The sequence below is a fragment of the Podarcis pityusensis genome (assembly GCF_964106645.2).
Source record: "Podarcis pityusensis genome assembly, chromosome: 8".
NCBI classification, from domain to species: domain Eukaryota; kingdom Metazoa; phylum Chordata; class Lepidosauria; order Squamata; family Lacertidae; genus Podarcis; species Podarcis pityusensis.
In genome coordinates, this window is record NC_138033.1 from 17,379,217 (window position 1) to 17,402,673 (window position 23,457).

Sequence of the window (23,457 nt, forward strand, 5' to 3'; positions counted from 1 at the left end):
TCAGGCAGCAAAATGTCTTTGGCTGGTACTAGACTGACTTGACCTTAACTCCTAGGGTTTTTGTGTGCCCATGTGATTTTTGTTAATTAAGGCACTGTTTAGCCTGCATTGGCCTAAATCAAGTGTGGCCCTTGAGCCCTCTATCTGGCTTATGGGACTCTCCCCAGGCCACATCCCTTAGCAGCCCCAACTTTGTATCCTCCTTGCCTGACTGGAATATGGCTGCCTATAATGATTCTTGCCTGCCTCCGTGGAGAATAGAAAGGGGTGTGTGTAGAAAGCAGGCTTCTATAAGGAGATAGAATTTATGCCCACTTTTGCCTTGGCGCCCCACCCATTACTAGCCTATGGCCCCTGGAAGGTTGCTTAGGTGGGAGCTTGGCCCTCAAGTCTGAGAAAAAGGTTCAGCACCCATAGCCTAACATGTTTTAGCATGGTATTTCTTCTCAATTAACACATGTAGTGTGATTTAAAAATCCATTGCTTTGATTCGATCCTCAATAGAGCCTTTTGGCGTATTGCAATTTAATAGACTCACATTGCAGCTTCCCTATGAAGTCCTGTCACTCAAGGACTGCCATATTAAGGTCAGTTACAATGTCCTGCAGAGTTTTGTGTTACTCAGAAGTCTTGTCTGCTTAACGCCTGCAAAAATCGATTCGACAAATTTAACTTCCTAGTGCCATAAAAACAAATACCTTTAAAAATTGAAATTATTTGTGCCTGCTAGAAGCTCTCTAAGGGGTGGCTAATTAAGCGGCACTCTTCCTGTTCCTCTGTAATCTGAAGAATCTCTGTGAGACTGTAACACACCAGGTGCCTGAAAAGGCTAAATCCCAGGATGCTAATGAAAAAACACACCTCCTTGGTCTACAATTAGAACCTGGGGGGGGGGGGGGGAATGAAATGATCTCTCAGGTGGCAGCAGCCAAAAGGAGAAATAAGTAATCACAAGCCAATTCCATGGGGTGGGACAGGAAGAGAAACAGAGGGAGGAAATAGCTGGTTGGTGAAACAGCTGCAGTGGCAAGGGAGCAAGCTGCAGCTGGCAGAAGCAAAACACATGTATCAATTAGTCCTGCTCTAATGCTTTAGAAAAACCTTTGGGGATCTCAACTTATGGGAAGAGTTTTTAAAGTTTTCATGGTTTGGAAACGTTGCCTCAATTGGAAAGTGCTTTATCTTTTTGTGTAGATCAGAGGCGGCCAGCTTGTTTTGGGTCCATGGGCACTCTTGCATACCAGAGAAAGTGTCGAGACCTGTCTGCCCCCACAACCTATTAGGTTGGCTACAACCGTGCTTCTTTCAAGCCTAATTTCAGTCTTTGCGGGAAGGTGTGGCGTTTTTTAGAATCATAAGAGTTGGAAGGGACCCCAAGGATCATCTAGTCCAACTCCCTGCAACGCAAGAATATGCAGCTGTCCCATACGGGGATTGAACCTGCAACCTTTTTAGCGTGTGGTTGGACACAAAATATGGAAGGTTTTTGTGTGTGTGTGTGTGCAGTTGGAAAGCTGATAACGTGGAGTTTGGTTTCTAAGAAACCAAAAAACCTGCACTTTCAGTCCACTATCTTGATTCAAAATGGCAGCCAACTCTATCCATAGATGAAAACCTGCTCCTTGATCTCAGGAACCATCATGAAAAAGGTGGTTTATGGTATCTTCAGAGGTGTCCAAATGCAGAGATCGGACAAATTTCCAAATTATTTACCAGATTTTTGTGAGAGATTTAAAGGAATGGTTATATGAATCACATTGTGCAAGATCAAGCCAATCTAGTTCCACAGAATGGAATGTGCTGACGGATAACATTCCCATTGAAATTGATGGGACTTAAAAGTGCTTTGCTCGCCCAGATCTTGTTCAAAAGCAGATTTAGGACAGCCAAAAGTTGTACCTTCTCATAAAATCTGTAATTAACTGATGGAATTTGCTTTTGAGAACTGTAGCAGCAGCAACTAGTTGAAACAGGTTTTTCTAAAGTACTGGACAAATCCAGGTTTATCAAGGGCTATAATTTCCTCTATGGCTGCATACATCAGCATCTCGAGCACAAGTTGTTATTTGGAGGGTGTTCAATGTTGGACAGGATTAAGTAGCCTCTAGCATTCAAGACTACTCAAATCCCCTATTCTCTGAATATGGTGAAGTGACTGGGTGGGAAGAGCTCAAAATAGGAATTCTGCAGCAGAAGGGATGGTAACTCCAGACCACTGTGGGGGAAAGATCCTTTATTACATGTGCTCATCCACGGACATACACACACACCAGAAATTTACACAAATGAAAGCAGGGTTAAAGTTCACCTGATACAAGGTGAAAGCAGAAGCTACATCACATCAGGACGAGTATCAAAAACCTAGTTTCTACAAGCAAGAAAACACTTTGCTCCCATTTCAACACACTAATACAGACCTGGGGGGAGCCACAGAAAAGACCCTTCCCTTCCCACTCCATTCCTCAAATATGTTGCAGAAACAAAGCCCAGCTTGAAGCACTGAAGAATGCTTGATATCCAGCAAACAGCTGGTTCATCAAATCGTGACTACTTTGGCTCACAGATAAGTACTGTAGGCTCCAAATCCATTGACAAACTACTGAAAAATAGTTACAAGCAAGGAGGGAGAATTCTGTGGGTTATGAGGCCAGTCATTATGGTGGACCTTGGAGCCCATGTCTGCCTTTTTGACCAGTAACACAAGGTCTCTCTTAAGCAAGCTTAATTTAAGGCTGCTGCATGGTGGCTTGTTCAAAATGCTTTTGAGTGGCTAGACTCTTCATGGATACCACAACATGAGAATCCCATGTAGGTCTGGCAGACTGAATGGCAAATCTCCATGCCAGCAGCTCTGAGGGAGGTAGAGCAATGACACGGGGACTCACCACACGATCAAGGCAAACTACATTGGCAACAGCAGGGCTTGCATGATGTGGAAATGTTTGACAGCAGCAACTGCCTTATACCTGCAACATACAGAGTTCGCTTCAGTTTATAGGGCTGTTGGATGTAGTTAGGAGCTAGGCCTGTGGCAGAAGCTCTGAATTCGCCAACGGTGTTCAAAGTCTGCCCTGCCACACAAAATGTCTTGGGAGTGGTACAAAGTGACTTTTCAAGATTTCCCACACAAATTCTGACAGGATGAGCAGGGCAGGCCATCTTTCCAAATTAAGAGGCACCGCTTTGAACACAAAGCAAGGAGGGCAATCAGGGGATCTTGCCAATCATAAACTGATGGGAGGAGGGCATGGGAGACTGTTTGAGGAGTGGGGGAAGAGGTGAGGAAAAGGTGACTCAGATGCCTCAGACCAACCTGAGGCGGACTGGCAGGTATCATTTTCATCACAAGATCCTTCCCTTCTACATCCTATCAGAATGCTCATATGTACATACATTCCAAAGTCATGTCCACCCCCCCTCCCTTTTGAAAAGCTCTCAAGTTCCCTTCATGCTTTGTCCTTTCTCCAACTTATTCCTATGGCATTAGTGGACAGTGGGCATTCTTTAAGCTGCAAAAAGGACCAAGCAAGATTTTGAAATTCCCCTTCTTCTCCCCATTATGTATACACACAAAAAAAGTCAGATGATGTGAAGGGTTCTGCTCCAGTTAATGGTCTCTGTGCAGGGAAAGGCTGTGTAAAGGTCTTTTCATGCTCGGCAACTGCACTGTGATTTCTGAGTTCCTCTGGCCCATTTAGGTTTCCCCCGCTCGGCTTGGTAGATAACTAGGTCTTTGATTCTCTCAGTCTGTAAGGAAAACCAAGGACTCATCAGAAATGGTAAACAATTCCAGAAATGTAGAGCTGGCCAAATACATTCAGATGTTCAAAGCAGCCAGGTGAAATGGTGTGCACAGAAAACCATGATACTCTGTAGCTGACCATATGCTGTCCTTTAAAGATATTCCTAATCCTGGCACCTGAGATGGACAGCCTAATCCTTAATTATAGGTATCATCTATCTATTACTTACGTGAATAAATACACTAGCCTAAGAGTAATACTTTAAGTACAAAGCAACAAAGCAGGAGACTAGCCTTTTTTTACAATGGCCTGGTTCACGTCACACTAAACCACAGGCAAAAACTGTGGTTTAATGTGAATGAGCTGGTGTGAATTTAATGTGATGTGCAAACCAGACTAATGCCTCTTTGAACCAAAATTTATTTATTTATTGCCCTTTCTTCAATTAAGTCAGGGTAGCATCCATGAGTTTCTCCACTCCACCCCGCCTGTTTTATCCTAACAACCCTATAAGATAGGTTATGGTGATAGTGCCTGGCACAAGTTACCTAGAGAGCTTCATCGCTGAATTGAACCTGGGCCTCCCTGGCCCTAATCTAACACTCTAAACCTGCCCGTCCACAACCTTTAGCCATCCAGATGTTGTGGAGACTCCAGCTCCCCTCAGCCCCAACCAGGATGGCCAATGGCCTCGGGTGATGGGAGTGGTAGTCCAGAAACATCTGGAGGGCACTATCTGAGAAGATGGCTGCTCCATCCATTGTGACACACTGTCATCAGGTAATTCTGCACCCACCCAAATTCTAAAACATATATACACCACAAGACCAGCCAACAACAGGCTCTGATGATAGCTCCCAAAATCTGTTTTCCAGCTGCCAATTCCCTCCCTCCAGCCTTTGACAGAGAGCAGCATGGTTATTTTAATGCTCTCAGGTATAAGGATGCTGATTACCAGTGTATTTGTATCTGCATTAAGGAAAAAAACAAGGATACCATGTGGATCTCAAAACATCAGCACACAGAGGATAGATGTCTTGGTTTGTTCTTCACAGACAACCATATTTTCTTAGCCTATGACCAGCATACATGGGAAGCCCAGTTAAAGATTCAATGGCTAATCTTGTGGCTGAAAGTCAGTGAAGTTATACACTCACAAGTCAGTTAAACCTGTGCACACAGAGTTGTTCACATTTTCAATCTTAAAAAGTGGGTTGCCTCTGCAGCATGTAGCAGCAACTTCAAAAGATGCCTGTGTTTCCTTGGCTACTTTCACTGTGTAATAAGTGATAAGGGCTTTCTGGTAGTCCATAGGTATTTACTTCCCGCTTTGTCAGTCAAAATTCCTGTGCATATCAAAGTCACATGCACAGTCCTTCTAAAATCTAGTTTTTAACATTTCATCAGTTCATCACTGCCAGAAGCAGTAAATAGAGAGAACCCATAATGGCAACCAAGCATTCATAGGAGGAGCTCTTAACAGCTTGGCTCTTTACCATCTTGTGAAGTGCTGGGGAGAATTCAGCACACATGCAGGCCTAGAACCCATCCAATGCAGGTGCACTGCAATATTACTACTAACAGACCCCCAAGAAAATTTAAGCAATGTACTAATAATGGTCGCTTCCTGCTACCTACCAATAACCAGTCCTGCTTGTCTGATTCAGTGACTTCAGCGGAGCCAACTCCTTGCTGAAGATCGTTGCCTTGCCCTTTCTGGGTAGGGCCGTCTCCCAGGCTCAGGGTGCAGAAACTGGTAGTCTTCTGCCAGGGCTACAGCCTCATCCCCATTTTCAGGGTGACGTTCCCGAACCCAGCGCTGGACATCCTCTGGGAGGAGGTTCAGGAACTGCTCAAGCACCAACTGCTCCACAATCTCCTCCTTGCTGCGGGCCTCTGGTTTCAACCACTGGAACAGCAGTTCCTGGAGTCGCTCATAGGCCACTTGGGGCCCTTCAGTCTCTTTGTAGGCAAACCCCCGGAAGCGTTTGCGCTGGTTCTCGGAGCCCACATTCGGCAGGCATGGGATGGCTTGCTCCACCTTGGCACATCCTCCAGCCCGGCCAGCAGCCAGACTGCTATGAGCCTGCTGAGCCTCCCCAAAGAGATCTGGCAGGAGCATGGCCCTTCCTGGCTCTCTGGCCTCCTGGCAGACATCTGGCATTTCTTTAAAGATGTCAGCATCATCACCATCATCATCCTCCATCATCCGCTTTGCCCCTTTCCCTTCTCCCAAGGGCAGCACTGGAACTGATACAGAAGCCTCTGCAGCAGGGGGCACCAAGGATTTTTCAGTTTTTGGTTTCTCTTCTTGTTTTACCTGCAATCTTGGGGCTTGACGCTGATCTGTAGGCTGCTGCGTCATCTCCGAATGTTCAGCTCCTCCTCCTGAACACTCACCAGCTGCTTTGGCCTCGCCTCTATCCAAGTCCTGATGCTCAGCCATGTTGGTGCTACCTGGATCCCTCTCCTTTGCAGGGTCACTGCAGGATGCATCCAGGCTCTGCTCATTCACCTTGGTGGCCATTTTCCACAACAAGGCTGTTTGCCAACCCTGCAGCTATGCTAGGATGTTTGGTGAACAGAGTACCCGGTAGGTGCTGCTTTTTCTTTGCTTCAAGAAAACTCTGCAAAGGGCAAGGGGTGGAGGAAGAGAGAGAGCAATACAGACAATTGATATTCAGGCTATGCTTCAGCATCTGAATAAGACATATTCTGAAATCAAGGGACTTAAAGTTAGTCAAATTCATTGATTCCAATGGCATTACTAAGAGTATGACTTAATGCAGGGATGGAGAACCTTTTTCAGCTTGAAGGCCACATGTCCCTTATCAGTGGTGAGTGGGCACCAGAGGCAAAAGTGGGCCAAGCAACCAGTGTAAATGCCACCTTTCTACAGTAGGCTAATTTCTACACACATCCCTTTCTGTCCTCCATCCAAGCAAGCAAGACATTTTCAGAATTCAAAGACACATTCCATGCAGACAAAAACATTCAAGGAGGGTGTGAAGACCAGTGGAATGTATGGCTAGGAGGAGCAGACTGATTCCTGGAGGGCTGCATAAAGCCCTGGTCCTGAGGTTCCTTGTATGGTCATTTTGCTTGTATATTCGTTCCAACACATGGCCAGTTCTGGCCAGTTTGATTCATGTGAGAAAATAAAACAAAGTAAGATCTGATTACTCACACATGAGTGGAAAGGGAGGGCTTCCCTGAAATGGCTAAATTGGGGAGATGGGAGAAGTACCAGAACTCAGTGTGCATGGAGATGCTCCCAAGTTCAACTCCAAGCACCCGTATAGATGGAAAGGATTAGGCATCAGGTGATGGAAAGATCTCTGCTCAAGCCTCTGAAGGGCAAACAGTTCTGGGCTATGGGCTAGATCCTGCTCCAGCAGGCTCTCAAATGGGGAAAGCAGGCCCTTAAAGTAGATCTGAATTTCCTCCCCGTTTCAATAATGTGACCTAATCAGTGTGTGTGAGATCCTATTATACAGCAAAATCAGTCCAACAGTAAGATCCTGGATTCCCCCTAATTTATTCTGCCCATCCCATCGGAAGATGGAAATTCTTACAAACTCAATAGAATGGATAAAATACCCCATCTTCAGAAGCCATTTGCACAAAACATTACAGCCTAGGTAAGTTTCCTTAATAGTCTTCCAGTAGGGCATATTCCCAAGTAAATGCACCTGCGATTTCAGCCTTTAATGTGACTTAAGGTCCTGCATATAAATAGAGAATGAGCGCCATTGCCTGCCCTGCTTTTCCTCACGGGGGTTACAAAGAACTGCCTGCGCCTTTCCTCCCTGCGCCTTTTACGCACAGCTGAAGCCAGGTGTTCCACTGAGGTCAATGAAGTTTGCTCCTCAGCCACGAAGCTTAGGGTTGCAGCATTAAAATCACACACACACACACACACACAAAAGCACACGCGTGTTCAGAAGAGCGGCATTCTGAAGCGCTCCAAACCTAGACAGGAAACCGATTCCGTCCTCGCGCATGAAAAAATCGGGGAAAATAAAAGTAAAAAAACCGACGCGCTTTCCGTTCCCTTTCTCAATGGGGAGCCCACGTAGGTTTTGCACGACGGGCCGCAGGCGCCCAAACTTATTGAAGCGTCGCTCCGGTGAGGACTGCTCGATTCAGATTCACTCCGCCTCAGTGAGAACAGCCTAATTCGGATTTACCCACCCCTGTTCCTTTAGCAACCAGAAGAGGAAAGGTTCAAGGGGAATGAAAGGGAGAAGCCGGTGCCAACTGCCCCCTCCCCCCGCCTCCCTTTTGTTTTGATCTGGGCAGCTGCGCGTACCTTCACCCAGCCGAGGCCTCCTTCCAACACTCTGGTCCCGCCTCCGGAAGTTCCCCAGGCACTTCCGGGAGAGAGAAAGCAAGAAAGAGCCAATCGCGACTGACGCTTTCTACGCCAAGAAGCCGAACGCGGGAAAGGGCCATAGAGCTATACACTGGCGAAGAACATTCAGGCTTTACTTGGACTGGTAAAAACAACAGGCTGAGAAAGCCGTTGGTCATTTAAAAAAAGAGTGACGTGATCCATGACGTGACCAGGAGGGGCGGGAAAAGCTCCAAAACCCACAACTGGGCAATACGTACTTTGGTGGTTGTTGGGGCTTCCCATGGGAGCGTTCGGGGAAACAAAGAAAGAGGGCAGGGCATCATGGAGATTCGGAGCGTAGAGCGGCATTTCCGTTTAAACGGTTTTTTCCTCTTCCCCCGGAAATGACGCTCATTTGTAATTCTCAGCTCCACCCACCATGGCGCTCCCACGTAGCTGGCGTTGTACAGGGGAGTCAGTGCGGTAGGCAAAATGTCTTTTAGGGAAACGTGTCCCCCACCTCAACACTCTCACGACCCCAGCAGCTTGAAGGCCTCTGCGGTACTTCCATTAATTTATTTCCCAAAATTTGTACACCCCTTGGTTCTTTTTTTAAAAAACAACAACCCTCGAAAGGGGTTTGCAAAAAGGCAAAACAGTAAAATCGAGAAAAAATCGCAACCATGCTTTAAAACATACGAAAGTTAAAATACTAAAACATTAAAATTATCTCAGCTTTCTAAGCATCTAGGTAGGCTTGTCTACACAGGATTTTTTTTTTTTTTGCAGGCCCAAAAGTGGACAGTGAAGGCACTTGCTTGATCTCAATAGGCAGGGAGTTTTAAAGTGCAGGTGCTGACTAAATGATTCTTACAATTGTGGGATGGGTATTATGTGGCACCTACAGTAGTGCCAATTCCACCAATCGAAGTGGGCATGTGGGATAAGGCGATCTCGTAGGTAAACTGGTCCAAAATTGTTAAGGGCTTTATATGCTAATAGCAACATTCTGAACTTGGCCCAGTATCAAATCAGCAACCAGTGTAGATCTCTGAACATGGGTGTTATATGCTGACTAGGCCTTTTGTTGTCAGCAATTTTACTGCAGCATTGTGCACTAGATGCAGCTAGGAGACATTGCAGGGCAGCTTCAACCTTTGGTAAACATTACAAGTTTGCTTCTGCCAAGACATTACATGTAATGCCAAACATTACATGTATGCTTCTGCCAAGAAATTATTCAGTAGGAGGGTATTAGAACAGGTAGTTTCTCAGTAAAGTGGCAGCCCCACATCTTGATCCCCCATGTCAGTTAAGCTTTGGCATATCCCATTCAAGGCTCCCCTCCTCACTGCTGGAAAATGTGACATTGGACCTACCAAGAAGGTTCATTTTCTGCAGGGAATGAAGGGGAACTTGCCCACCCTAAGAGATTTGAGTTTGATCTCCACTGCAAGCTTATTGCTTTTTTCTTGTTGTCTTTTCTTGTTTGTTTCCTCTCTAATCAGCTCATTTATTTTAGTTTTCTCAATTCTGTTCTCTGGATCAGTTGTTTTTTGACCATTTGATCTCCGTAGGCTTGAGCTTGGATACCTTCAACTGGAGAGGTCGCTCTCCTGCTGCAAGGTAAGAATAGCTCTAATTTGCATATTCCTGCTTAGTAGATTGAATGAGAGAGACAACCTATGCAAGGATCCCCTCCATTCCCTGCAGAAAAGGAACCTTCATGGTAGGTTTAATGTCATATTTTATTAATTTTAAACATAATTTATTAATTGAAGTTCCTTGTATATTATTAAATTATGGTAACTCTCTTTGGTTACCCACAAAATAAATGCTCCAATTCAATTATCTGCAGCTGTCGTTTATTTATACCTTTTCTGGAGGAGTCCCAGGTTCAATTCCTGCTCCACACCATAACTCAATGAATTGCAAGTCGCAGGATTGGGAGAGACTCTTACCCCAAAACAATCCCATCAGCTAGAAAGACCAGTAGTCCAACTTCGCATAAGACAGCTACATCAGTTCAGATAATGAAGGTGTGCTTAAGGCACTGAGATGTTGCCCGTGGGTCAATTCTCTCTCCCCCCACCCGTAAAACATAGCATGAGAAACTATCTATTGCCACCATGAAATTAAATATGTGTATTAGTTCACATCACCTCTCCTCCTCTCTCCACACCTGCCTTTTTTTGCTCATACCTTCAAGCACTATGGTAAGAACCAGAGTCCATGGTTCTTTTTTTAACTTTCAAGGTATGAAAAATTGACTAAACATAAAGACTAGACCATTTCACAGCCTTTGCCTAGTACAGTGTTCCCTCTGGAGGCTGTGTGCACCTTTGATTCAGGTACTTCTGACTTAAGACCTGAACAGGAATCTATGCCAATTGGCTCAACACCCATGCTATTTAGTGCCCACAGACAATATACAAAAACGTTCCCAGTTGCTTTATTTAGAGCTAAGCAGGAAAGAAACAGGTACTACAGTATAAAAACAAACAAATCCTAGAATAACATTAGAAGGACAGTAATGACAGTCAACATTTGCGCCACAGCAGGCAAAGAGCTTCAGCTCTAGAGCCTGCTGCAGTCTGAGCAACTTACATGATATGCTAAGGGTGGGGGTCAGGGACAAGAGAGAATGAATGTAGCAAGATTGGTTGTCTCAGACAATCAAGAGCTGAAGGAGCTTTTTCCTTTTAATTCAGGTCCTCATCCTAAGTCAATATTGCTGCTGAATTTCTTGATGCTCAATTTCTTCATGCTCAGCTTATGTTTCAGAAATGCTGAGGAGAGAGCAAAGTTAGTATCCAATTAAACGTTTTATATATATTACATTCAGGAAATGAAAACTTACCACAGAAACTAACAGTAGAAATGATTTAAAGATTTTCCAGAAACCAATGTCACTTTCAACATTCCTCAACTGCTTCAATCTGTCCTCCATCTCCCAAAAGTATCCAATACCAGATATTCAGAAATTTGCTTTAACTTCTCATTAAGAAACAAGAGGAAACCAAACTGTTAAAAGAAGACTTCAGAGTCCTGACGGCTGTCTTTTTCATCTGGTACCTGGATAATTACTTCTGGAATGGCACTTTGGCCTGGTCTGCTCCTACACTGGTTGCCTTCCCCAAGCTCCAATGAAGCCACCCAGTTTGAGCAGACCAAGCAGTCCTGTGAGGGCTTTGTATTGGAGCAGGGATGAGGAACCTGGTGACCTCTAGATGTTATTGGACCATAGCTCCCACCATCCCTTTTCACAGGCCATGTTGGGTGGGGTGATGGGAATCCAACAGCTGGAAGGCCACAGGTATCCCAACCAGGCCAGTGCAGAACAGGGTGGGGCAGCCAGGTACACTTTTCCCAGGCTTTGGAGGACTAAGCTGGTTGCGGGGGGGACCCTCCAGGGAGCGACTGCTTTTCTGGTTGAGTTTATAACTTTAATCTAACAAGACTCCCACCCGAGGCCTCAGACAAGCTCTTCGCAGGCCTGATCCCAACCCTGATCTAGACCAAGAGAAAAGGGAACCAGTAAGCCCTCTTCAGGCTAGATTGCCTACATTTTACGAATTATTCAAACTTATCAGTATGGAGAGAGGCATGATAACAAGCGTTTGTTGCTGAAAAGGAAAAATTGAGAGGTAGAAAACATGGCAATAACAGTTTGCTTTTAAACATGGATAGCAAAAAGAGGAGACTTACATTTCTCTCTCGCCATACTGGCCTGCTGGGAATTTCGGCAACATTCTGGGATGTGTTTGTTGCTGACAGTGACTTCCTGTTGCTGAGGATGTGCACAATAGTGCTAAGAGCCTCTGATAAGTCTTGTAAAGAGGTACCACTCAACCCATATAGTGTGGAAGCTGTACAAATGAAAAAAATAAATATAACAACCCTCATTGATGGAGCAGTCAGTACGACTTCCAGGCAGCATTGCCAACAATTCTTATTAGAACAGTGGTAGTTAATCTGTGGTCCTGCAGATGATGTTGGGATTACAGCTCCCACAAACGCTGATCATTGATTGTGCTGGCGGGGGGGGGGGGGCACAGGTTGGCCACCCCCAAAACATTCCTTTCTGCCATCTTTCATTAGTCAACAATCTCTTTCTTTCTTTCTTTTTTGAAGTCTTATAATATACACCTCACACCCTTCACTTTTTATTGCCGCACTAGCTTTAAAACCCTATAGTGCAAATCATTAAGTATAAAGTTCTTCACTCCCAACTTTTATCTCTCATCTGTTATCATTCTAACTTTTATCTCTCCTTTTATCTGCTATTGTTCAACTCTCCCCTTCTGCCTGTTATCGTGCCACTCTCTATGTATGGAATAATCACTGTCTACTCACCATTTGCCTCCCCTGCTTTAAATCCGTGCTCAAAACCCACTTCTGCAAAGCTTTTTCTAGATCATCATACCATGATATCGTCTCTTCTTTGCTTGTGTTTACTTGACAAGCTGTGCCGTTTTTATTTAATTAAATTTAAATTTACATATACTATATCTAATACACACTCTGTATAAAATGTGCAAAGTGATGTGTGGATTATGCCGATTTATTAAATTTATATACCACCCTTCATCCAAAGCTCACAGGGCAGTTTGCAACATATGAACACAAAATACTGTAACACAGCAATATAAAGACAATACCACACACCCCACTGGAGTATGCCACTATGGGGGTTTTCCCACTTCATGCCATAGCATCTAGAAGCATCTGCTACATTACTCAGCATCAACACGTTGTTCACACGGCAGGTGCTCCTGGACATTAGGACGGAAGGAGGCGAGTCTTGTTTTCACTGGCATTCCCATGAGTGGGCATAATACGGAGCCTACCAATTCCATGCAGTCACGATATAGGTTCCTGAGAGGGCCAGGAAGGCAACCCATGGCATCACAATGAAACAGCTTCTCTCTGCTCATGCCAACAGTTACCTTGAGTTAGTCGGAGCTCCTCACGCACAGTGTCCAGCTCAGCCTTCAATACGGTGCAACTGGCACATGGAGGTAGCATTCTGGAGCCCGGTGGCCCATCGTGGGTGGTGTCGCCACTGCCATTTCCACTCCAGGGAGAGTGCAGCAACATCTCAATGCTGTCGCTGAGTGAAGGTCTATCTGCCTCCGGAGATACGTGACCATCATTCCCTCCTTGGGGGCAGGACGCATTGCCATCCTTGTCAAAGACCAGTTGAGATGGCCCAAGGCCAGCTGTTGCTTTCTGCTTGCATGATGAATTAGAAGAGGGCACCCCGTTCAGAACCTCTGAAACCCTACCACTGCCCTCCATCTTAGCTTCCCCCTCAACCAGACTCTCTACAGCCATGGCAACGGAAACAGCCCCGGAAACAGATCTTCCCCGCCCTTTCGCTTTCCCGGCTTGCTTTCCTGGTACAGGGGTTGGCATTTGCTTAGTTTTCTCCCCAGCCTCAGATGTCTCCTCTGAGTTATCATTCAGCTTCCTTTGCTTTGTTGCTGCCTCTCCACGTTCTCCATCTTCTGTGGCCACAGTCCGTTCCCTTGGACCTGACTTTGGTCTCTTCCTCAGCCGAAGGTGTGCTTCTGTACCTGAAGGTGGAGAATAAGTTTATCTTGAGAGACCTGCCAAGATAGAAAAATAACAGATGGGCTTGCGGTTAAGGCCCTAGGCTGGGAATCAGAAGATCTGGGTTCCAGGCCCACTGATGCCACAGGGCTCCACTCACCCCTAGAGGATCAGGTTTCCTTATTTAACAGGTTTCTTATGATACAAATCATCAGGAAGGGCCATGAATAATCATGAATGCAGTCCTCTGAATGCAAAAAAATGCTTGGCAGTCTTCCTCTACCACAAAAACCCTGAGGTGGGTTACCATTATTTCCATATTACAGATGATGAATGGAGACTGAGAAAAAGTGTATTCTCAAGGCCCACTCAATAATGACACTTAATATATCACAATATCCTAAAGAGAACTCACACTCTGCATAGTAATGTATTTTATCCTTTGAAGTGTGGCATACCTTTTCCACCCCGTGTAAACAAAGAAACATACCCCTGCCACCCTTTCAACGAGTCTGAATAAAAATTCCCTTAAGGCGACTTGGAAGATAGTTTTTCTTCATGTTAAAAATCTGACTGACAGGATCTTTTCCCCTGAAGATCAGATTGGCTAGTGAACATAATTTTGAAGCATGAAACAGGACACAGTCCTGGAGATCTCATCATAATAATTTGAGGCCTATTGAGAAATTGTTGTAATTATCATACAACTGTAATTACAACTTATATTTGCATAGGTGAAAGATTTATACGATCTGAAGAGAAACCAGAGTATGTTCATATTACTTGCAGGCATGGCAATTTATAAATCCCTTTAATACCATTTTCTTTGCTTTGGTGGTTCCTGTGGTTTCATCTGCTATTTTGTTTGTTGACAGAAGACATGTAGGTGTGGGCTGAATTGTATTAATGCTCTTGTTTAGCAGTGCAGGATTTGACTCACTAGATGTTAGTCCCATCCAACTCTACAAAAATTAATAAAAAAAATTTTAAAGGGAAAAATAATTACCAATCAAAGCGTCCTTACAACCATGATCCTGTATTTAGCAGTAGTTCCAATCATCCCAGTGTGAAGAGGGAAATATGGGAGGGTTGCAAATTCCACGCAAAACCACTTCTGCTGTCCTAAACATAAATAATTGGCCAAACCTATCTGTTCAGAGTCTACTATACTCTCTGCCCCTGAGAAGGCAGCATAGTGTAGTCTCTTGTAGCATGAAGCGCTTAAAGGAGAAAGTGGTAGAATTCGGAGTAAATTTTATTTTAGAGCCCTTACATTAAGCAGATGAAAGCAGGAGCAGGTTTACTGCCAAGCAATAGATGTAATTACTACGAGGAGTGGCAGGTGAGGGAGAAATGATGTCAGGCATTTCCTCAACAAGTAATCCCATGAACCTGGAAAAGTAAGGGTGGAGTTCTATGGCCTAATGCAATCTAGGAAGGCATTCCTTACCAACTTTCCTAGGGTTCTCTTGACTGTCTTTGATGGAAGATGGTCTCCGAACCTCATCCAATTCTTCTTGGGGGGAATCTGCTACCATGTCATCGGATATCACCCGTGCCTGGAACAGTAAGAATGCCACATCTGCATTCATCACCTTCTGCTCAAGTTAACAGGCCCTTTAGTTTCACCAAGGATGTCGGTGTTGGTCCCCATTATCTGTGAACCATGGATGATTTGAACTTGCTGTTTGTTACTGGAGAGCCAACTCATTCTAAATGTTCCTTAAAGACTGAATCCTACTATATACACCCAAGTCCTAACCAGACTGAGTGTATCCTACTTACATGGATGTGTTGCTAAGAATCTGATGTTTTGTACTAATGAAATGTCTGTTGTTTCTAAAAAGCAAACTCTGCCATCATAGTTGTCTAGAAAAAGTTTGAATAGTCACACAGCAGGCCAGGTCTGCCTTTCCCTTTTTGGCCAAGCAACACCCAAGATGATGTGAAGTGGGGAATAGATAAAGACAAGGCTTGGATGAAAGGCGCTTTACAGGCACTGACATTCAGCTGGTTGGTGATGCCTGCAAAGCCCCTTGCACAGTGCTTTCCAAACACCACAGACTATCAGCTGATTGCCGGTGCTTGGGAAGCAATGCACTCAAGGCTCCTCAAGCACCAACTATTTGCTTGGATTGTTGGGGCTTGGAAGTGCTGTGTGGTTCGATTGTCTACCTGCCAAACGTAGCCTGCCAGTAAGCAGAGATAAGGATCCAGATTACCATCTGAATCCAGTTCTGCACCCCTGCCATACAGTGTTAACCAAAGGCCAAGAAACCCAAGGGAATAGCAGGCATGGTTTCCAGAAATCAGAAGACAGGCTTCTGTGCCTTGCAGAACATACTGTTCCTGCCTACTCAATCCCCAACCTGGCCCTGCCCTGCCACAAATCTCTGTCCCTTCCTTCTAAAAGCTGAGGGCTAGAATTATTAGGTTTCTATCTGGTGTCCTTTGGCCAAGGAGAAACCTGTGTAAGGTCAGCTCCAAGCAAGAATCAGAAATAATCAGAAATATGATCCTACCTGATCCCTTTGCCTCTTGGACTCAAAGTGAAGCTGAAACCTCTCTGCCAGGGCCACAGCCTCCTTGCCGTTTTCTGGCTGACATTCACGTACCAAAGTCTGGATTTCGTCAGGCAAAATATTCAAAAACTGCTCAACAACCAGCAGCTCCATGATCTGCTCTTTGCTGCGGACATCTGGCCTCAGCCATTGATAGGAAAGTCCCCACAGGCACCTGTAAACCTCTTGGGGTCCCTGGGCTTCCTGGTAGTGGAACTGCCTGAAAGACTGACGCTGTGTCTCTAAGTCTATGTCTGTTTCCAGTGCTTTAGCACAATTGCTGCTGCAGACTTGTTGGGTCTTGCTATGAAGTTGGCCTTTATCTTGCTGTCCAGAACTCTGGTAGGAATCACACAATGGATTCAAAACAGAGAGGTGTGCCTCTGGGTTATCACCCTTTACTGTTGTCCCCATGTGCCCTGCAACAGGAGGAGGCCTCAGGCCTGTCAGAACCTCTTGGCATTGGTCTCCAGGAGACTGCTGAGATAGTAGCCATCTCAGTATCTCTTCAGCAGTCCAATACTGCACTTCAGGGGGCACTTTCACTGCTCCTCCAAGTGCCTCCTTCACAGGAAGTCTGGTTAAGCCCTTTCCTGCTACATCAGCTTGCATTATCTGTTCTAGCAAAGCCTGTAGCTGTGAGCCAGGGCCTGCAGCTGTTCCTGCTCCATTCTTTGTTGACACCTGCAAGGTGTGCAAAGCGTTGGTACAAGCGGTGGAGGTAGGACTGGCAGGAGGTCGCTGAGTCAGTGCTTGGACAAGCTCGGTTTGCTTCTGAAAAAGCTTCTCAAAGAGCTGGGCCTGGAACTCCCTATCCTCCCGGCGCATCTCCCTGTCATGCTGGATGAACTCTGCTAAACTCTGCTTCTCCTCCGCTTGGCTAGCAACCTGTCTCTGCATTCTCTGCACTTCCAGCTGATGTGAACGCCCATATTTCTGGCCAGTGCCCCTTGGGAAGCTGGACTGCCCATCTCCTTGAGCTTTTTGCTTCCGGGTTCGGAGGTGGGGACGTTGGTCAAGCATGGATATGAGATGTCTTGGTGCAGGCTGGGTCTCCATCACTATAGGAGAGGCCACATCTATAAGGAAAGCAACAAAGCACAATGAATATCCAGAGAAATGCAATGGTGTGCATATACCCAGGATACATTCCACCTTAGTGACAGAGCATGCTGGTCCATAGGGAATAAGAGCTGATTCAAACGTCCAAAAAAGCAACCACTGCAATCCTCACAGGATTAAATCACTTCAGAATGCATGTTAAGAAACCAAGTTTTTGTACTCCTCTACATCAAATTTCCCTCCATGTGGAAAGTTAGCGCCTATGGGGAAAGTACTTTAGCTTTTTGACCTGGGAGAGCATTCAGACACACAACACCCATGACCTACATGCTAGAGAGTTATATTCTTCTGAATGCATGATTTGGCTTTTATTTGATTGTCATGTACCTTTTGCAGAATGAGTCCAAGGGCAGTGATCTAGGATATCTGTTTAGAAAAACTAACTCCACTGTAACATTTTAAAATGTAAGCATATGCAGAATCACTTTTTAAAACGTGACCCCATGAATGCAAAAAAGTTTCTGTTGCAACTGACCCTGAAATTGTGGGCAATGTTTGGTAAAAACAGCTGTACTGCAGCTACCCAGATGACAAATTATGAAATTATTATGAAATTAGTACGACTTGCACCCACTTGGATGCATATGTGCATATGGTGCTAGGAGCTCTTGACCTTTAAGGGTCAATCTTAAAGTTCAAGATGAATCAACTGGACAAGGCTAACAAACTAGAAAGAGAGCATGTTATTTATAATTGGAGGATCCTGTAGTCCAAAGGGACGAAAATGCTGCAATTCATTACCCTAGTTGGTGTCATAGTAATCTCTTGCATAGATTACATTCATCTCGGACAGGTGCCCCAACAGTCCAAGTCTAAGCTATTTTTGGTCTGATTATGAGACAATAAAGTGCAATTTTGTGACAGGCAAAAAAGATTACAATACAAGGGGACAAAGACAGCAGAACTTGAGAGGCATCTAGAAAGTCTTCTCAGGAGAGCAGAGGAGAAGCAAGCACATGACACATTTGTGGGTGACAAGAATATAGGGAAGTGCAGGACAAAGGCCTTGGAGGCTAAATACCCAGTAAAAGGCTCTAATTAAACAAATCAAAGATGTCAGCCCCACCTGAGGTATCCTTCAGGAGGGGCTCTGCTGAAATAAACCAGGCAAAACGAACAATGGAGCTTACCAAGCTCAGGTGATATTTCATCTTCCGATTCCTCTTCTTTCACTTGAACTGGGATGACTTGGATCTCACCGAAGGCATCCTGAGACTCTGCCTGGGCATAGCTGAATTCATCAGTCCCTTGGCTTTCAGAGGCAGCAGTCTGTGACAACCAGTGCCCAGAGACCTGAGACCCCCACCGCTCACTGATGCTAGACTGGGTCCCCCAGGGCTCAGATATAGAAACGCCTTCCTGTCTGTCTGCAGAGATACTGGACCCCTCACCAGCTTCTGAGGGAAAGCCTGGTCTGCAGTTTATATACTGTGTCATTATCTGGTCGATCTCATCATAAAATGGACACTTGATGGGTGGTCGCCCAACTGAGTTATTTTCTTTTGCTTTCCGGTAAGCCACTTTCAAGCCTTTCATTTTCTCCCGGCACTGGTCCCCGGTTCGGTAAATGCCCATTTCTGCGAGGCGCTGGGAAATGCCATCATACACTGCACGGTTTCTCCCATGAGAGCTAAGATCGTGAGTGACTGCCGCCTCGGTCCACAGGGCAAGGAGCACCTTGATGTGCTCTGCTGGCCAGCTGGCTGCCCGCTCTTGTGGTCTGTCACGCCTCATCATTACCAAGGAAAATCGAAGAGTTTTGTTGGCGGAAGTTAAGATGCAAAAAGTCTGGCCTATAGAAGTCTATGCACCGGCAACTCAGATACAAAGAAAGGGAATTTAAATGCAAGGGATTTCAAGGTTCCCAATCTCCATGCAAGGAACGCCTTGTAGGTGATGCTTGACCCACCTCCATGTGTCATTTATACAGAGCTTCCTGCAGCCGCCAAACCCAGGAATCTGAACTCAGGGCGGCCACAATAGCTACATCTTTCCATTCATACTAGATGGAGTGGAACCAATCCAGGGCAGGTCACCAGCTCATAAGAAAATGCCATTAGAGTACTGCTTCTCCTGTAGGAAGGAAGCTAGGTTAACAACAACCCAAGGTTAATCCAGCAAGAAAGTCACTGGTTTGTATGTATACCCAGTTTCAGGAAAGTAGGGTATCTGTTCACACTAAATGTCAGCTAGTCTTATTCACATGCTAAAACAACAGAAGATGCAACTGTCACTAATTGATGTTGGAAAAATCCTAGTTCCCCAGGTGCTTAAAAACTGGTGAAAAAAAAAGTGAAGATATGAATTATGGCTAAATATTTGTTTCTCAACTTTCTTCCAAATACAGGGCAGTTTACAAAGGGACTTTCATTGTTCTAGTTCCACAACAACACGGTGAGGTAGGTTAGGCTGAAAGATAGTGACTGGCCCATGGTCATCCAGCCGAAGTCTGACACTGTTCAGTTGTCTAAGCACTTTTCATTTTTTAACCTGAAGAATGCACCTTTAATCTTAACCTTCAAAACACTATTAATCTTAAAACTGTGTTTGCTTTTAGCTTTTTATTTTGTTAACCCTGTATCCTTGTGTCTCTAGAGTGCAAAAGTAAACTAATGATTTAGGCAACATTGTTTCCAAGTCATAAGAAGTAAGCGTTCCATTTCATTCTATATTAATAAAACCTCCAGATGAGAACTATGTCCAGTTCTGGGCACCACACTTTAAGAAGAATGGAGACAAATTGGAACAGGTTTAGAGTAGGACAACGAAGATAGTCAAAAATATGAAAAAGTCTTATGAGGAAAGGTTGAAAGAACAGACCATTTATTTTACCCTGGGGAAGGGTGTGGGGTGTTTGTGTGTGCAATACTGCACTTTTCAAATACCTGAATGGCTGTGATGCAAAAGAAAAAACACTTGTCTCCTGCTACCCCAGAAGGAAGAAATAGATGGCTTTAAGTTACAGAAGAGCAGATTTCTGGGCAGATGGAGCTTTTCAACATGAGAAGGCAGCCCATCTAGGAAAAGGAAAACTCTGATCCTAAACCTCTGCTGCCTTGCGGGATATCTTCAGAAGAAAAGTCTACGGGGTAAACCCTACACAAATCCGAAATGCAGTCCCCAAGACAGTTGGGTAGCACCTTGTACACCTCCTTCCGGCAACTCTTACAGCCAAGCAGGTGCCAAAGGTATTGCTCTGCTTTCCTTTGGACCACATCAGCGAGGCCGTGAGGTGGGTCTTGTCGTCTGAGCAGCCTAGGACCTCCAAACACACTGCCCAGGCTTACACTCTGGGGAGGTCACTATGGTGCTCCTTACACATAACAAGTTATCAGTCTCTGCAGCCACAGCAGGTGCTGTGATTTTCTAACCGTTTGACTTCCAGAGGTGCACTCCATTGTCTCTAGAGACAGATGCCAACACAACTTCTTATTACTAAGAAGTTTGATAATGGAACCAATCAACCAAAGTGGGTCCCATGCTGGACACCTTCAATTAGAAGATGAACAGCCATCTGTTCAGGCTGCAGAAATTTTCTGCAATAAAATGTGTGTGGGGGGGAATCAGTAGGTATTGGACTAGTACAGCCCTCTCCAATTACCTATTCTATTCTATTCTATTCCCGATTCTATTACCACAAAGGATAAGCTTAAGAGAAACCAATTCTACCATTTTGAAGAAAGAAACTAACTGTGTATTGTGTGTACGTTCATTCTACCAATTTGAAGAAACCAGCTGTGCATTGTGTCCACCCCCACCGCTCCCCAAAGCAAATTTTCTCCTCAGAGAAAAAGTTATTCTAGATGGCCCAAAGGCCACCTCCAATTCTAATTCAGATGTCCAGATGTAGTGGAAATACAAAAGAGTTACTGGGTGGTTATTTTTGTTTGTTTGTTGTGTAAAAAAGTGAATTTTAGCAAATGCTTCTTTCCTTGCCTCTATGCAACAAGGTAGAGCTACCACAATTCCTACTTCTACATAAACAATTCAAGGTAAATGAGTTTTATCTGCCTTTACATCTGGTCTCCACCCACCTTTCGGCTTCCGTTTAAGAAGTGTGAGGTAAGGGAGACTCTTAAAGAATAAGGTTGTGATGCGACTGGTGCAATCTCCCTGATATTAGGGTGCAAGCCACTTGTGCGTTCAGACCTTCCCATCTGAAACCACTTGCTCCCTGAAGAACAAACCCCAAGATCTGTATCAGAGTGCTTTTTAACGTATGGTGTGGGTGTGAGCACTATCTCTCAGCCTAGCCTCCCTCGAAGGGTTGCTATGAGGAGAAAAATCAGGTCTGCATATGAAAAATGCTGCACCCTTCCTTGAGGAGGACAGAAATATAATAAGCAAAACTTACAAATCAATAAACCTAAGCTAGGAAAGCCAGCTTTTCACTTGGCTTGTGGAAAGGCTGAGCTGCAGCGATTAGCCAAGGGTCCTGTTTTAGCTCCAGACACTTAAGATTAGGTTTATTTATTACATTATTTTTTATTATTGATAAATATTTATTACCACTATTATTAATTAGATTTATATACCTCCCTTCATCATAAGATCTCAAGGGGGTTCACAGAACAAAATACAGGACAGAAACAAGTAAATAATTAAACGAAACAAAAAATAATACCCTCCCTTCACACATGTATAGCTCCCCCTGGACACCCCAACAATAACAACAACCCCTTTTGAAAACACGCGTTTCTTACTGCAATTATTTATATAGTCGTAGATCTAGGAATGTATATATTTCAAAATGCACTTTTAAAAAAGGGCCTGAAGCCCCCCGATTTCTCTAAACAGGCCGTTGAAAAGGGGCGGGAGAGATGCTCTCGGCTGAAGGGCAAACGGGTACCGTTCCCTAGGCAGGGAAGGAGCCCGCTAAGGCCAAGGAGCCCCCTTCACCCCCAGTCCTGGCGCCGCCCCTCGCCGCCGCCATTCCCCGAGGCAGGAATCACCTCAGGCGGCCTCCCTTCCCGCCGCCGGAGGGTGGACGAACTCGCCTCCCCCTCCCCCACCCGCTCCAGGGCACCGAAAACCACCTCCCTACCTACCTGCTGTTAAAGGACCACCATAAAGGGGAGGAGCCGCTCAGGCTGCGAGCCCGCCCACAGCCTCAGCCAATAGGTGAGCCGGGTTCTTTCGGCTGTGAGGGGCAATCATTGACTCGTCGGCTTGTCACTCACACGGGCAAGAGGCGGGGCTCGGGGGTAGGATTAATCTCTCTTTCTCTCTCCCCCGCCTCCACTCCACCGACACCCGTTTCTTGTCCTAGGAACCGGCGACGGGAGTTGGCTGAGAGCTCTTGTCGATCAGAGGGAAGTGGGCGGGGAACGGAGAGGCCATTCGCCCGGCGCTCCTGTCAGTCAAGAGAGGCGGCAAGGTAGGGTATCTTCTTACCATCTGCCGGGCCCGTTAGTAGAGATAGGAAATGTGGTAGAATGACACGCGGAGTAAATGGACGGTGCCCAGGAACCTCGCGCGCACAGCCCATAGAAAGCAATGCAGAAATCCCAGGATTTTACCCTGCCTGTTACTGAGCATCAGGCGCATCCATCCCCGAAGCAGATGTACCTTTCTAATTTGAGTCTTTTAATTTCGAGTGGGAAACTGATTTATTTGTTAAGACGTTGAAAGTGCGCCGTTTCTGCAGGCGCAAACTGAGCTCTGCCCTGGTCCGGGAAGAGGCTGGAGGGGACAACGCTACCGAAGCGACCTTCATTCCTGCAACCGGTGCGGCGTTTTGCAACTCCGGATTCTGAGTTTGGGGGATCCAAACCACTCCACGATCCCGCGTGCAACCTGCTGCGAGATTAACCGAAGGGGCGCAGCGCAGGGCTGGCGCGAGCCGGTTCTCAGCATCCAATAGTGGACTGTGCTTGCATACTTACACATCATGCCTATATAGCGCACAGGCGCCCCAGGAAACATCCTGGGAGCTGTAGTTTAAAGGGTGCTGGGAAGCATAGCTCTGCGAGGGGCAAAACTACAGTTCTCGTGGTTCTCTGGCCTGAGTGGGAAATGTGCTTTAATGTATGCACGCAAGCCCGTGCATCTACCACTGGAATTTGCACTGGCGGTGCTCCTTCAACGATTACAGGCTTCGTCCCTGCATGAAGCGACGCTCCGTCCATCCGACGAAGCG

General features: G+C 45.5%; 1 protein-coding gene across 1 annotated transcript; it reads right to left on the reverse strand.

Annotated features, from left to right (window-relative positions):
* Nucleotides 1-2,218: 2,218 nt before the first annotated feature.
* LOC308484103 (uncharacterized protein) lies at nt 2,219-22,479 on the reverse strand. Its single transcript, XM_081018671.1, has 9 exons — nt 22,367-22,479; nt 18,449-19,391; nt 16,158-17,275; nt 15,086-15,194; nt 13,029-13,658; nt 11,788-11,948; nt 8,056-10,868; nt 5,382-6,370; nt 2,219-3,747 (listed from the first exon to the last, which is right to left on the reverse strand). Exons 2-7 carry the CDS (start codon nt 19,053-19,055, stop codon nt 10,860-10,862), a joined length of 2,634 nt encoding a protein of 877 aa, XP_080874797.1. The 5' UTR covers nt 19,056-19,391; nt 22,367-22,479; the 3' UTR covers nt 2,219-3,747; nt 5,382-6,370; nt 8,056-10,859.
* Nucleotides 22,480-23,457: the final 978 nt, after the last annotated feature.

Excerpts from the sequence above, each read along its gene's own strand:
- LOC308484103 (XM_081018671.1), bottom strand. The coding sequence starts at position 19,055 with ATGATGAGGCGTGACAGACCACAAGAGCGGGCAGCCAGCTGGCCAGCA. Across the intron at positions 15,195-16,157 it reads CCAAGAGGCAAAGGGATCAG|GCACGGGTGATATCCGATGA; the intron begins GTAGGATCATAT and ends TTACTGTTCCAG. Across the intron at positions 13,659-15,085 it reads AGAGAACCCTAGGAAAGTTG|GTACAGAAGCACACCTTCGG; the intron begins GTAAGGAATGCC and ends CTCCACCTTCAG.